General features: G+C 49.8%; 1 protein-coding gene across 1 annotated transcript in view; it reads right to left on the reverse strand.

Moving 5' to 3' along the window:
- The window catches only part of LOC135905866 (uncharacterized), a 51,315-nt gene extending 43,603 nt beyond the window's left edge, over positions 1–7,712 (reverse strand). The window contains exons 1-2 of the mRNA XM_065436980.2: positions 7,623–7,712; positions 5,052–5,215 (exon numbers count right to left, since the gene is read on the reverse strand). Coding sequence (XP_065293052.1) covers positions 5,052–5,215; positions 7,623–7,712 — 254 coding nt within the window. The remainder of the gene's footprint in view (positions 1–5,051; positions 5,216–7,622) is intronic.
- Positions 7,713–16,634: the final 8,922 nt, after the last annotated feature.

Below are 16,634 nucleotides of genomic sequence, written 5' to 3' on the forward strand. Positions count from 1 at the left end.
CTGCAAGGATGTGATTGTTTTTTCTGCAATGAAATGTGACATCGTTCGCGAGCGCATGAGTGCCAGAACACAGCTTGTCTTTCTGAAAATTCGCCGGATGCGTGCCGAGCCAGCAAAATGTGGACCAACGATGTTCGTGCCATCGAGAGAGTCCCTTTGTGTGTGGCTTTCGTGGAAAGTGGTGGACGTAGCAAAGAAATAATGCACACATCCGCCGCCAAGGCTTGCGAGGGGTGGCCCTGGCTAACACTCACAAAAATACCCAAGAAGGTGGATGGGAAGACGGCGCCGCGGTTGCTGAATTGGCAGAGCATCGCACGCGTAATGCTGAGACGTAGTGTCGTTCCCCACCTGCGGCAAGTTGTGTTTTGGGCGATGTTCAATTCCATTTCTTTGTAATTTCATTCAATTAGTAAGTGCAAGTAATTTCTCTTATGTGTTCCTTGGTGTCTATGTTTGTTTGGTTCTTATGATACGATTAATAAAAATCGGGCCCCTCGGTTAATCCCCTATCTTTCCGTTCATTATGTATATATGTATAAACCTTATGACCTCGAGCATACCGGAATCCACCAAAGACGGTCAGGCACATGTCAGTCGGATCTTATTTAACGTGTTACCATACGTGCTGGCTAATTAGAAGTTCGTTAGGAAGGCATGAGACAGTCACAAGAAAACTGCTCTGGAGTGCACATGAAGACATCTCAGGCTCGCAAGAAACGTGTGCAACAGAAAGACATCAGAAAATTACAAAGTAGCATCAGAAAGCCAAATGATTGATGGTACACATGAGTCTCACGAGTTTCAACTCGTCTCATGTTCTTAGGGTATTCTTCCTTTCGCTTCATTTGTTCTGTTGTGTGCTCCGTGTATGATATGTGATGTGGCAAGCCCTCTGCTACGCCAACTGACAACAAATCACGCGATATTGTAGATTTTTTTTCCACCGATAAGGTTAACCCCGCAAGATGCAGCTGACGCTACCGTGCCTCCACAAGTGAACATTGCAAGGCGCATGCGCTATGGCAGCATCGCTACCATGCGTGCTTACACCTTGATGGCGAGCGTGTCCCGAATTTTACCATTCCACCAAGTAGAACATGGGCGCCGGGGTCACCTAACGCAGAGAAATCACGCAGGGCGCGTTCTCGCTTGCCTAAACGTTCCTTTCATTTCAGGATTTGCTCCCCTACAGCTGTCACTGTCGCGTAAGGTGCCTCCCCGCCGGACACGTGCACTGCTAGACAGGATTTCACAGTAGCGGCACCACGTAAAGTAACGCTGGTAACGTCCAGTTGGCGCACCGTCACCAATGGCGCTAGCTGCGACGTAATATGGCCGAGATACGCTGAGCCGTGCTCGTTATAAAGCGATGCCTCACGCCAAACGGGCCCATAATAGCGGGGCGCGTCGGGCACCACCAGCAGATATACCAGTGTGTACTATAAGTTTGGATGAACACGAGCGGGTCTTGACTCCAGGCCAAGCACCAAGTCGCTGGGCGGCGCAATGATGCAATTCGGCTAGTGCTAGCAGTGGTCTTGGTTTTCCTCACCATAGTACATATACGTATGTACTCGCACACCACTTTGTCGATGTAGAGAAGCACGAAGGCAAACCATGCACAAGTCCGTGCGCTTCCCATTTGCATCCGCGTTTTAGGTTAAGCTAGGGAAGTGAGAAGCACCTTTTAAGACAAAGCACACCACCAAGTGTCAAAGGACCACTTTTGCTACTTTCTCCTGCGTCAGAACAAACGCGAAACGGTTCACGTGGAAACAGTGGCGATTCAGCCTCTGTTGCGAGAAACCAAAAGCGCAGCAAATGGCGCGGTAAAACGGGTCTACAAGCTGCGCCTGAGTAGCTGTCCCTTCTTTGCCACATAATGTTGTTCGCGAGTATAGGCAGGGCTTCCATGTTCAGAACGGTGCACATGCGCCGCCTAACCAGGACACGTTCCGCCGCGCATCGATTAAGAGTCATGCGCTTTCCTGTTTGCCTTCAAAAACCACACGACTGCAAGTAGGCCACGCTTCCGCGTCAGTGCCGTGGTGCACCAAAGGACGAGCCACAAGCGACCACCTGGTCTTCAATAGGCGGCACAGCAACCCTTTTCTCTGGAGCGCATGACTGCAAGCAAAACACGAGCAAGGCAGCAGCTGTGCTATTGCCAAGGTGCTTGCGTAACAATGCATTGCCCGAGAGCACTTTGTGGTTCCGACTAGTTGCAAACAGGTCCCAAACCGGCCAGAAACTCCTTTCTTTGCACCGCAGTGGATCGATTAAGCGCGCTAGACAAATGTGACAAACTATGCTACCAACAAAGTCATAACTTTACGAATAGTTCCCAGAGTCGGAATGGCCACAATACCGACAGTCTTCTGACGAATTGGGGTGGTCTGACGTACAAGGATAGGGTAACGGCAGATTCGTTGAAGCATGGCAGGAACATTGTTCTAGAAAAACTGGCGACCCTGTACACGCAATGCCTCATGACCTCGAGCGTTACGGAATTTTGAAAGAACGCCAACATAGTCTTAATCCACAAGAAAGCGGAATTATAGACCGATCACCTTACTGTCCGTTGCCTACAAAGTATTTACTAAGGTAATCACAAATAGAATCAGGAGCGCCTTAGACTTCTGTCAACCAAAGGACCAGGCAGGATTTGGTAAAGGCTACCCAACAATAGACCGTCAATCAAGTGAGAAATGTGCGGAATATAACCAACGCTTACATATAGCTTTCAGTGATTACGAGAACGTGATTCAGTCGAAACCTCAGCAGTCATGGCGCCATTACGGACTCGGGGTGTAGACGAGCCGTGTGTTAAAATACTGAAAAATATGCATTGTAGCTCCACAGCCACCGCAGTCCTCCATAAAGAAAGCAAAAAAATCCCAATAAAGGGTGTCAGACAGGAAGGTATGATCTCTGCAATGCTATTGACAGCGTGTTTACAGGAGGTATTCAGAGACCTGGATTGGGAAGAATCGGGTATAAGAGTATAAGAATACCCTAGTAAATTGCGATTCGCTGATATTGCCTTGCTTAGTAACTCAAGGGACCAATTGCAATGTATGCTCACTGACCTGGACAGGCGAATCAGAAGGGTGGGTCTAAAATTTAATCAGAGAACTAAAGAAATGTTTAATAGGCTCAGAAGAGAACAGCAGTTCACGATAGACAGCGATGCACTGGACGTGGTAAGGGAAATAATCTACTTAGTACAGGTAGTGACCGCGGATCGGGATCATGAGACAAATAATCAGAATAAGAATGGGCTGGGGTGCGTTTGGCAGGCATTCTCAGATCATGAACAGCAGGTTGCCATTATTCCTCAAGAGAAAAGTGTATAACAGCTGTGTCTTACCAGTAATCACGTACGGGGCGAAAACCTGGAGGCTTACGAAAAGGGTGCTACCTAAACTGAGGACGACGCAACGAGCTATGGAAAGAATGATAGGTGTAACGTTAAGGGATAAGAAAAGAGCAGATTGGATGAGGGAGCAAACGCGAGTTAATGACACTTTAGTTGAAATCAAGAAGAAATGGGCATGGGCAGGATATGTAATGAGGAGGGAAGATAACCAATGGTCATTAAGGGTTACGGACTGGGTTCCAAGGGAAGGGGATCACAGCAGGGGCGCCAGAAAGTTAGGTGGGCGGATGAGATTAAGAAGTTTGCAGGGACAACACGGGCACAATTAGCACATGACCGGGGTAGTGGGAGAAGTATGGGATAGGCCTCTGCCCTGCAGTGGGCGTAACCAGGCTGACATGAACAATTCGTTCCTGCACAATCCTTTGTCTCTTCAACATCACGATCATACACATTTTTTTTCTGCTTCAAACGCATAAGTGGAGAGCTTTGAATGAATTGCATATGAGGAAGAGGCCTCTGTTTATAATGAAGTTGCTATCTTCCGCTTGAACTGCAAGTCGTTCAAGTGAAAGGAAAAGCGTGTTGAACGCCCAAACGGAGCATACGGGATGTAGAGGTAAGCTGACAACCGCACCCACATGTTCTTTTATAGGGCACCTAAATTTAAATACATACAGGCATTGATATTTCAACCCAACCAGAGTCCGGCCCCCGGTAGACAGGGACTTGCGACCACGCACTCAGTAACGGCCTAGTCACACAACGCCGACACTACACCATTTTTTTCTCTACCAACCCACTGCGACAGCTGTCGCAAATTTCAGTGGCTCTATCATACTGTGCGACGCCAATAGCCTGCACATCATTCGCAAGCGGCGCTTCGGCGGGGGCTGAATTCTGCGCAGATGTCAGACTATTTTCTTCAGGAAACGGCCACCCTATCACCGTGCCTGCCGCATAATTTTTGCTCATTTGTGCACTGGTGCTCGCTTTGTTTTTTTATCTTTAGTCATCCTCAAAAACATTTGAAAAAATCGTAAATAGCCTGCAAGTAACCTCCGACAGAGCGTAACCTCCTGCGTTTTTTTTTTCGATTTGCAGGTATATAGGGCCACCATTGGTCGTTCGCTTCAAGTACAGTATAAACCATGTAGTGCTCACATGAAATCGCAGCAAAATACTGCGAGACAGGTTTGCGCAAATGAGTAGCGTCGCATTAGACATGGAAGAGGGAATATAAGCGGCCGGTCTTTGGAAACAGCTGTTCGGCAAACTGATAGGGAGTTCTTGCTTTTCGTGCCATAACCTCGCTTGAGTGCGCACCAAACGAAGTGAAAAGTAGTTGATATTATATCGCTATGGCCATAACTGAACTACACGGAATTGGGCAGCCCGAAATTGGACTGGTCTCGGCCTAGAATCACTGGGCGTTTAGGTCAGGCCGTTCTCTATTGCGTCCACGTGCAGCCGTGGCCCGGATTCGATCCCGTGACACCACAGCCACTAACAACCACGGCGGCTACGACATAAGCAGCGCGCTACCTCGAGACGTAAAACACCTCTAGCACGGCAACAACACACGTACTACAACACAAACTCCAACACTTCTTAAAGGGAGCACTGTAAGACGGCGTCAGGAATAAGAATATAAAATGCCTTCACTGACCGTATCTGTCGCAAGCACTGTCGTTCGCGAGAGCAGACTGGGCTGTTGGTACACCGACGCGCACAGATCGGCAGATCAAGCGAGTGTGTGACTGGCGTGACCGCCGTAAGGGGCTTTAAACCGTTTAGACCGCTGGCACAGTCAACGCTGCGTAACGGCAATCGCTGGAAGCATTGCACATGCGCAGTACACGTATGGTGAGACTGTCTTTTCGGCGCGCGACACGTCACTGTAGAGGCTAATTCGTCGTCTGCTAGCCACGCTCTTGGCTTGTGAGCTGATGGTTTCGGCATTTTAATTTCCCCCCTTCTTGAAATATCTGTGCTTTGAAAAAACAAGGTAGAAAAAAAAAGAAAGAAAACGGACATACCTATGGAGGGCGTGTCTATGTATTGCCTTCAGGGTTGTTCCAAATGCACTGTCGGATATAAAAAAATATGCGGGCGCTTCTGTATCCGATAGCAGATGTAAGCACGGAATAGCTAACGGCAAAACAGATTGGTTGGAGCAATTACGATGATTACCCACAACCACTTCACGACAACCACAACTATCGGCGACGCGCCGGACGCTGCCGGCATGGTCACACAGCGTGGCGCCATCTCTCTAAGGAGGCGGCGCAAAACGCGCGCCGCGGAAGCCAAGGTCTACACGAGACGTTAATTTGAGGGATCGCCAGTCATTTGCACGCAGGCGCGAGTAAGAGTGGGCGCGAGTGCTCCTTGAATATATCACCGTGCCTAGGCTCTACCGGGGAGGTTTCTTATTGCGTGTTCTAGGCGTGTGTCCCTAGACGTGCCGGCATGCCATGATTGCGGAGTGGAGTCGAGTTTGTTTATCGTCGGACGCTGGCTGCCGGCGCGGTAAAGAACGTGAAGCAGCGGGCTAAGTCGTGGCGGATCGTAGCTTTCTCGCGCGTTACGGTGATGTACCTTATAAATAACAGCACAGATGTTTCTGATGGAGCAGTAACGACCATAGTGGAGCCCGGGCCGCATATATTGAAAATCTAGAAGGCAGAGCGCCTTAGCAACCGCGGTTGAACGCATGCGGCTGAAAGGCCGCCGTTGACAATGACTGACGCAGTACCAGCTCCTTGAATATATGACTCTGCCTAGGCACTACGGGGAAGGTTTTTTTAGCGCGTGTTGCATGCGTTTGTCCCCTAGTTCGCTCCGCCGCTGGCTGCCAGCGCGGTGAGGCAATGGGCACGGACACCCCATTTGGTGATCCCTGTGACTTAAGGGGCAAGTTTCTGACTGTGTTGTGCAAGTCACGTGTCGCTTTTTTCGTCGCGACGATAGATTTGATTTTTTACAAGCACTGCACCAGGTGGGCACATGTTACCGGCAAACGGAGTCCACAGGAGAGCACCTGAGGTTATAGTAAAGCAGGCGGCGCAGGATTTTCGAGGCACTCAAGGGCTAGCGGGGGTATCAAAGCTGGAAGCAGGGCGGCACGTGGGTTGGGGCCGCGGAGGCCGAAGCTTGCCCCAACCCACGGACTAGTGACGGTTCTAGCGTTAGTGTCCCCTTTGCCTCTTTCGTTTCCTGGAGGCGCCGCCACGAAAAATTGACACGTTGTTGCAATTAGCGAAAAACACGATTGAATAAATATAATTACATCCAGCCGCCAACTTGTGACGCTAGGTTCAGCACTACCGCACCCCGCGACTACTGCAACACCAGTCAGAACTTTGCCTCTTGTTAGGATCGGCCTGCAGCTATTTCAGCCCGCTGCACGTGTTCCGATCCAACCGGGACGGTGGCGCACTTCAGAGAACTGCGGATAACCGGCAGCCACGTGGCGAGGGGTCAGCTCAGGGGTGTTCTCGAGGGGAGGTAATTGGTGGAACCTCCCCATGCACTTTTCGAGACACCAGAGAATGTGCTACCCGGTCGCGCCACCCGGGACGGCTCCTAGTTCGACGAAGCAGGCTTTGTGCGCAACACGACAACGCCGCCCTGTTCTGCTATGAGTGGGGGAGTTGCCGCGGGAACGCTGACGAGGGCTCCTTCCGACGCGCCGACCAAGACGCAAGACAATGTGCTACTCGGCCGCGCTACCCACGTCGGCTCAGAGTGCTACGAAGCCCCTCTGACGTCGGCTCCGCACCATTGCACCTATGTGTGCGTATGTGTGAGCCCTCCTCCTCCTCCAAGTCGAGAGCCCGCCTCCTCCAAAAGGGCGGGTCACCTACATAGACGTCGAACTATGACGTCGAGCGGAGTGTTTATAAGCAGCCATTGTCTGCTGCTAGAGTGTGCTCGTTGTCATGCTCGAAATGTACTCGTAAGCTGTGTGCTCGTAAGCTGCTTGCTGTATGTTTGTCTTGCGAGCTCCATGTCGGAGTCACGCTAGACTATGTAAATGTATCTCATGTTCAACTGTGAATAACATGTAAATAAATCCTGCTCTCTTAAGTCCTGACGAAGAGTCAAGCTCCTTCCTACAGCTACGACTGCCAAATCTTACATCTGAATGGCAGCGGTGAGATCGGCCTACAGCTCGTAGATCGTCCGACAACTCTAACAAATGGTGGCAGCGGCGAGATCGTCCGACGAATCTTACATCTGGTTGGCAGTGGTGAAATGGGCCTACGGCTCGTAGATCGGCCTTCGACTCGGAGACAGCAACGGCAGCTGACGGACGTTGGCACATGGTGACCTACCGGTATCCTGATCAAGTTGGAGGCGACTTGGGATTGACCACCTCTTGCAACTGACTGGATACGGCGGAGAAGTACTGGTGATATGGTGCTGCTTCAGTAGGTAAGCGTTTGGTTTTGGCTGTAAGATTTACCAGGCTTCAATTCCTCTGTGTTTTTGAATTTGATTCGCTGGGGATCTTTTACTTGCATTTTGATTTGCGTGGGTATCACAGCAGGTATTGTGTGACAGCAGAGCCAAAGCTTAAAGTAGCGACCATGGTCCTAGTATGTTTGACGAGAGCTTACCTGTTGTGGTTGTGTGAAGAGATCGAGGTAGACGTAGAGGATGACTTGAAGGAATCAGAGATTCGTAAAACCATTCTAGAAAGTAACAATGATTCGAAATTCATAGAACAAATGAGTAAACGCATTCTAAGCAAAAAAGAGGAACAGGAAGCAATTAGGCAAGAACAGGATGAATTTAGGCAAGAAGAGAAATAAGCTAGGCAGGAACAAAAAAGTATTTCGCAGGAAGAAGGCCTAAGAGAAGTAGCGAGGCACTACATTGATGCACGCAACAAAGAGATTGAAGGTTTTGAGCAGTTAATCGAGTAAAGTCAACAGCGGCTTGAGAAATCTGTAGGCTGGACGCAGCGAAAGTGGGAGGAAGTAGACAGTCGATTTCAGTCGAAAGCCGAGAGAAGGAGTAGTACCTGTGAGAGTAGCAGTACGTTCATAGGTGAACTCGATGTGCTAGTAGCTAACGATGCCTTAGTGGCAACAGAGTCCGTTAAAGGCCAGAGTGAGAGCGACTAGGTGCTGTGCCAACACAGGACTGTAGAGCCAGCTAGGCCAGCTGCGAACAAATTGGCACAGTTACCGTGCGTGTGCGTCGCATCTCATGGTATGGAGGTCGTTAGCGAGGTATAGGGTACTGTTGACCCAACAGACACGAGCACCCATGTCGAGTCAGATCTGCGTGCCGAAGAGAAGTGCCAGCTGGACGATGCAGTTGAGGGCAGCTCTCAGGATTGCGAGCTGCGTAGCTCACGAGAGAACAACTGCATTGTTAAGGGATCGGTGCGGCTCACCGCCAGCCTAGGTAGCCAAGAGAGGAATGATTTAGTTAAGGATCATTCGGACTGTGCGGGTAAGAGACCGATCCGGGCCGAAGAGATGTGTACCGGCAAGCACGAGGCGCCAGAGGACGGCATGAAAGTGAGTGCGAGGAAAAAGCACCTTAAAAAGAAGCGCCGTAAAGATCAGAATGCGGTGAGTAATGTAACGCCGCCAAAGGCGGCGACAAACGCAAAAAGGCAGAGCACGAAGAAAAGAAGGGTGCGGTCATCGTTGACGACGTCTGCGCATCAAGCACGTTTTAGCCACCGGTCAAAAGGAGACCGAAAAACAGCTCCTGCACGGACGCGGACAAAGGGCACGGGGCAGTTATATTCCTCGTCGTTCCGTCGTTCTTTTCGAAGCTCAGCGTGTAGTACAAAGAAGCGCAAAGTGGCAAAACGAAACGAGGTGATAGGGAGTAGCGACGTGGTCAATCGAGTTCGTGATGAAAGGCGAGCGCCAGGACGCAAATTGGCATTAGACTGCAACGTCTTGGGGGAGCTGATAGTGAGTCAGCCCTTTTGTTGTTCCTCGGTAGCCTGAGTCGCTTTCAAACCACGACCACCTCGAGTACGGCTCAAATAGTATGAGTCAGTTGTAAACGTTTGAAAAAGGAGGCCAAGAGAGCTTCCGTAGAAGGAAAACGCGTTGTTTTGTTTTATTTTTGAACATTTGCAAATTTTCGCGATTTGAGACTAGAGTTTCTTTCAGTATGAAAGTTATGAGCTTTTCCTTATGCTTTGTTTGAGAAGCTCGAGATTTGAAAGGCGTGTTTTTTTTTGTAAGCATGTAGTTTCGCGAGGTGTTAATTAATAAGTAGATAGGCTTTCATTTCGTGTGTGTTTGAGTAACCTGAAAGTCAAGGTTATCGTTGAGAGGCCTATGGTAGCGCGCGTGTGTATTAGTTAACCTTTTTTTATGTGTTTCTTTTATTTCCTAAGGTTAAATGCGTAGGTTTTCAGTAAGTGCACCAGTTGCAAAAAGAATAACTCTTAGATCCATTAGCGCGTGTCCTGTGTGGACGGAAGGAAGCAGGTTTATGACTGGGTTGCTCGTGTGTGTTGAGGGTAGCCGTATTCTGACTTTTCTTATGAGCGTGCGTGGAACGAGTTATTAGCACACATTTTTTAAGGGTTCTGCGCTGTGCGTGAGTTACGGAAGGTAGTTGTTCGTTTAAGGAACGTGTCCAGTATGGACTAGAGAAAGACATGTGAGTAAGCGTAATGAAACGTTTGCGTAAGACGCAAGTATGCTTTTGGAGTACGGACCACAAAGCTAGCGCATTAGTAATTACGTACCTATGAAGTTGGCCAGACTGTTCAGTGGCGACAGTACGTGAGATAAGTACGCCATTGTGATAAGGTAAGAACAGACTGTCCGTGAAGCAAGGCTACTTAAGTTATGTTTGGGTATTGGTATTTGAGAGCCTTCGGTTTAGTTGTGCGTAAACCATTGCTCTTGTGCAGCACGACGGTCAGATCTGAATAAACTCAGGGGGAACGTGAACGCTCGCTTTGGCGGCACGAAATTTTGGGGCAAAATTTGGGATTCCCAATTGAGTGACTTGTATTGAAATTGCGATAGGAAGCCTGGTGGGTTAACAGCTAATTCCGGGCGTTTGAGCGCTGAGCGGTATTGTGTTGCTGGGATCGACTCTTCTGTGCCAGTTGTTGTGAGATAGTTGAAGGCTTTCCAAGTGCGCAGGGGTTGCAGAGAGCAAAGCCATCGTCTTGCTCACCAGCCATTCTCTTCCTGCCCAGCGGTTACCAGCACTGGCCAGGCGAGATTTGCCGGGCCATGGAGGAGCTGTTAGGATCGGCCTGCAGCTATTTCAGCCCGCTGAACGTGTTCCGATCTAACCGGGACGGTGGCGCACTTCAGAGAACTGCGGATAACCGGCAGCCACGTGGCAAGGGGTCAGCTCAGGGGAGTTCTCGAGGGGAGGTAACTGGCGGAACCTCCCCATGCGCTTTTCGAGACACCGGACAATGTGCTACCCGGTCGCGCCACCGGGGACGGCTCCGAGTTAGACGAAGCGGGCTTTGTGCGCAACACGACAACGCCTCCCTATTCTGCTATGAGTGGGGGAGTTGCCGTGGGAACGCCGACGAGGGCTCCTTCCCACGCACCGACCTAGGCGCAAGACAATGTGCTACCCAGAGTTCAGAGTTCTACGAAAGCCCCTCTGACGTCGGCTCCGCACAATTGCACCTATGTGTGCGTGTGTGTGCGTGTGTGTGAGCCCTCCTCCTCCTCGAAGTCGAGAGCGCGCCTCCTCCAAGAGGGCGGGTCATCTACAATGCCGTCGAACTATGACGTCGAGCGGAGTGCTTATAAGCAGCGACTGTCGGCTGCTAGAGTGTGTTCGTTGTCGTGCTCAAAATGTACTCGTGAGCTGTGGGCTCGTAAGCTGTTTGCTGTATGCTGGTCTTACGGGCTCCATTTGGGAGTCACGCTAGACTGTGTAAATGTATTTCATGTTCAACTGTAAATAACATGTAGATAAATCCTGCTCTCTTAAGTCCCGACGAAGAGTCAAGCTCCTTCCTACAGCTACGACTGCCAAATCTTACATCTGAATGGCAGCGGTGAGATCGGCCTACAGCTCGTAGATCGTCCGACAACTCTAACAAATGGTGGCAGCGGCGAGATCGTCCGAGGAATCTTACACTCTGAAGGTACATCGGACAGACGTTCTCGCGCCTGCGGCGCTGGTACTGGGTCAGTCAATATTGTCACCGGCGGCCTTTCAACCACTTGCGTTCGTCGCGGTTGTTAAGGCGCTCTGTCTTCTAGATTTTCAATATATGGGGCCCAGGCTCTACAACGGTCGTTACTGCTCGCACAGAAACATCTTTGCTGTTATTTACAAGTTACATCACTGTAACGCGCGAGAAAGCTACGATCCGCCACGACTTAGCCCGCTGCTTCACCTTCCTTGCCGCAGCGGCAGCGAGCGTCCGACAGCAAACAAACCCGACTCCACATCGCACGTCTAGTGACACACGCTTACAACACGCGCAAAGAAATCTCCTCCGTAGTGCCTAGGCAGGGTCATATTTTCAAGCAGCAAAAGCCCCCAGAACATCTCTCTCGCGCCCGCTCTGTGTGTGTGTGCGCCTGCGCACACACGACTTGCGATCTGTCAAATGAACGTCTCATAAAGACTTGTGGGCGTTGATAAGAGCACAGTCAACCCTGTCTCAGCGCCAAATGACAATCACATTATATTGCAATGTATCTACTTTCTGAACGTCGCTATTGGAATTAGCAAATTAAACTTCAGTAGACAAAAAGCACAGCTTGATTGATATTGTGAACAATTAGGAAGAAATCTGAAGCAATGTTATTTTTTATAACTTGTTTAGACCGTGACTAGTATATACTAGTCACTGTTTTTACTCACTGTTTAATATACTAGCACGTTAGCTTCAACTGTTTGTGCCAAGAGGGTAGTCCTTTGTAACAACATATGCATTAATGGCACTTAGTTGGAAAAACGACGACGAAGTTACTGTGCTCGGTTGCTGGTTTTCTTCTGGTGCTGCAGTTTTTCTCTGTTTACATTTTTTTGTGCATCAGTAACAGGCAACGACGTTTGTGCTGCACCCTGAAGTCTTCTACTCTGCTGGGAGATCCTCCCCGCGGAGCTTGCCATGGAAGATATGGTCTTGGACGCGTCTGGCGGTCAGCATAGACCACCCGCGGCTCGGAAGCGGCTCAGTTCGGCAGTAGGGTCCGACGCTACTGATTCCGAGCTTTCTGACTCAAGATCGGAAGATTCGGAAGCTTTCATACCTGTCAAGCACCGCCACCCACGACGGACGTCTCCGGCGTCGTCCTCAAGTGAAGGGACTATCATATACAGCACCATCAAGACTACGACAGTGGCTTTCATTCCCATCGACGCGATGGTAAGCGTGAATGCTATCTCTCGACAAAAACTTAATGATTTCTTCTTCAAACTGGCCCCTGGACTAATCCAAGAGGTTCGCGTGAACCCCTGGAAAAATGTCATTGCCGTTGACACGACTGATGATAAGATGGTGCAAACTCTACTTGGTTTGTCTGAAATATGTGGGGTCCACACACGTCCCTACATACCACAGGGTACAAATATAGCGGCTGGTGTCGTATCTGATGTGGACTTGGATCTCAAAGACGACGTTTTTAAGACCATGATCGTTTGCACGCCACCATGCAAAATAATTAGCTTTCGAAGGCTGGGCACGTCAAAGTGCATGAAGATACTTTTCGCCTCTGGAAAGCTGCCTAGTCATATAAAGGCTGGACTTGTGCGCTATCCTGTTCGACCTTTCGTACCACGGCCTTTGCAATGCCATAGATGTTTCAAGATTGGTCATGTTCAGGGTTTTTGCACCAGAGATCTGGTCTGTGCCAAATGCGGTGGAAATCACTATGTTGATTCCTGTGAAAGTCAGGCATATCGGTGCCCTAACTGTAATGGTGAACATTTGGCAACGGACAAAGGATGTCCCTCATTGAAGAATGAAGTAAAGGCACTAAAAAAGAAAGCCATAAAGAAGGCAGCAGGAGATGAGAGCTCCCGTCGCCGTAGTGCTGCCCCAGGGACTGGAAAAGCAGCGCGTTCAAAGAGTGACAAAGAAACAACGCATCAGAAAGCAGGGGGGCGGACCTTCTGCCTCTCAGACACATCGTGGCCAGCGCTTCCATCGAAACCGCCGGAACAAGTATCTACAAAGACTTCGACCACAGTGGAAAGCACTGCAAACACAGTACCTAAACCGGTATCAACCAACGACGATGTTCAACTTGTCAATCTTCTAAAGATGCTTGTCAACGTCATAAGATCTCTGATCGCCGGTCGCCAGACTCCAGCAGCGTCAGCAGCAGAGCAACTTTTGGGGGCACTCGTTCCTGTCCTAGATGGCCTTCGCTAGACGTTTTACCGGAAACACTTCTAACAGTTGTCAGCAGCCTCGCCCCTTTGTGCTGCAATGGAATGTCAGGTCGATGCGACCGCGGCACGCTGATTTAGTCCTTCGACTAGTCGCTATGAAGACTCCACCAGAAATTGTAGCGCTTCAGGAAACTAACGTCAGGAAAGACGAATATCGATTGCCAGGCTTCGTGGGTGTCCACAGTAACACTCGATGCGCGGAACCAGCTTGTTGCTCTTTCCAGTGTATGGAGGCGGCGCATACGCGCAATGCTTCAAAAGCATCAGTGTACGTTCGTGCTGACTTGGACTTCGCGGTTATTGACACAGACGGCATTTGTGACGATGAGTTTGAGTGTGCCGCTGTTACTGTGAGCCTCAGAGGTGTGTGTACGACGGTGGCAAGCATATACCACAGGCCTACACGTTCTTCCGATACGTCGCTACTTGAGTGCTTAGTGTCTCGGTGTGGTGCCTCGTTTGTGTTATGCGGGGACTTTAATGCCCACCATCCACGATGGTGTAGCCGTCCCCAAGACAATCGTGGGGCAGAGATTAACGAGTTCATTATCAAGAACGATCTCCAAATACTGAATGATGGTTCACCGACATTTATTGGTAGAGGAAAAGAGCATTCCACAATAGACCTTGCGATAACAACGAGAGATGTGTGCTTAGCCTGGTCATGTGAACCCGACCCGTGGGGCTCCGATCACCTACCCATTTGGTTAACACCAACACATACTGCGGGTCGCCAGGATGTCGTTTATACAGTTACTAACTGGGACAAGTTCCGACAGCTGATCTCAGAGGCACCATCTCAAGAGAGCCTATTTAAACATATGAGTGAGTGCTTCCAAAAAGCTACAGTACGACGAAGACGGAATATCGGCAAACCAAATCCCGATCTCAAGCTTTTGCGGCTCCGCGCATGTCGACGGCGCGCTTATAGACGGGCGCAGCGCTCTAAACGACGCACCGACTGGACTATATACAATCGCCTTGATGCAGCCATACGGCGGCATACAAAACAACTTCGTCGCAAGAGCTGGGAAGCTTTGTGTAGTTCGTTGCATACTGGAAGTGGTTTTGGAAATGTATGGCGCATACTGAAGGCTCTCCGCACTCCTGAAATCTGCAAGAATCCTACGGCTACATTGAGCATAGCGACTGGCCAGTCACCAAAAGTAATAGCAGAGGCATTTGCAGACCTTTTCGTCTCTCATGCATCCAGTGCCGCCACAATTAGCGACCTTCCTTGTTTGACAAGTCACAGCACCGTAATCGCTTCCTACGGTCCAGCTTGCCAGATGGACGAGGCAGATTTTACTCTTGAGGAGCTGCGACACGCGCTGAGCCTCTCCAAACGCCGCACTGCTCCAGGCGCAGATGGTGTGACGTATCAAGCATTGCGGAACGTTGATAAGAGTTTCCATGACCGTCTATTGGACGAGTACAACGAAGTATGGAGAACCGGTGTAATCCCTGCTGAGTGGAAATCGTCCGTGGTAATACCAATTTTAAAGCCCGGGCGTCCGGCAAGGCACCTGAAGTCCTACCGACCAGTATCCCTAACTTCAAACATCATCAAGTTAATGGAGCGAATGGTCTTGTTTCGCTTAGATGTCAGGCTAGAGGAGCTGAATTTTTTCACTGATGTCATGAGTGGCTTTCGTCGCCGCCGTTCGGCTCTGGACAGCATATCAGACCTCGTCTCAGCACTCGAATTTGCTAAAGAAAACAAGCATTCCGCCTACATGCTCTTCCTGGACATACAGCAAGCTTTCGATTCAGTTCCGCACAAGGCGATTATTTTTGCTCTTGCAACCGCGGGAATTTCGGGTCGTCTGCTCCAGTTTGTGCGTAATTTTCTGTCGGAGCGCCGGATGAAAGTGCGTGTCGGAGGAGTAACTAGTGAATACCGAAATGTGACGTGTGGTGTTCCACAGGGCAGCGTATTATCACCGCTTTTGTTTAACGCGGCACTCGCCGCGCTTCCAAGTCGTTTGCCTCGAGTCACTGACTTCCCTGTGAGCATAGCTGTCTACGCAGATGACATTGCTCTGTGGATAAGCGGCCCTTCGCACCTTGGTCCGCGACTTCGTGCAAGCTTGCAAAGAGCTCTCAACGCTACTTCGGAGTACTTGGGTGAAGTTGGCCTGCTCATATCACCTGCTAAGTCGGCTGCAATAGCATATCACCCTAAACAACGCGCTCGTCGAACAATGAGCCGACTGTATCTTGACGAAACGCCTATCAACTGGGTGCGACAACACCGTTATTTGGGCTTAATTGTGGATGATCGCATCTCTTGGCGTCCTGCCGTTAAATCTGTACGACGCAAATCGCACTGCCTTCTTAAGTATGTGGCCGCCTTAACTGCTCGAGGTGCTGGTTGCGACCAAACAACGGCTCTTCAGGTGTACCAGTCATCTGTACTTTCAGGCATGCTGTACGCATTACCAATTTTGAACATACCACCTAGTTTGATGGCCCAACTGGAGCGAGATCATCGCGTTGCCCTTCGACTAATGCTTGGATTACCTCGTGAGGCGCAATCTATTGCATTACTTACTGAAGCGCATCAGTTACCCCTGAGGCTGCAAGCAGATCAGAGAGCTTTGTATCACATTGAGCGTCTGCACCGCGCATCGAATGGTCAATCGCTCCTTGATCGTCTGATTCACCGCCCATTATCTCGCATGGGAAAAATGGCGGCATTATTTATGGATATCACTACCATTTCTGAACATGCTGCTTCAGATACGTCTCCGCCTCCAAAAGGTATCACGAAACACGTATTCCCCATTTTCCTCACAATCCCTGACATGCACAAAAAGTCTGATATGGCTGTTTCGGCAATATTTCAATTGGCTCAGTCTCACTTGTTCGA

The sequence above is a fragment of the Dermacentor albipictus genome, unplaced genomic scaffold, assembly GCF_038994185.2.
Source record: "Dermacentor albipictus isolate Rhodes 1998 colony unplaced genomic scaffold, USDA_Dalb.pri_finalv2 scaffold_14, whole genome shotgun sequence".
Classification (NCBI taxonomy): Eukaryota; Metazoa; Arthropoda; class Arachnida; order Ixodida; family Ixodidae; genus Dermacentor; species Dermacentor albipictus.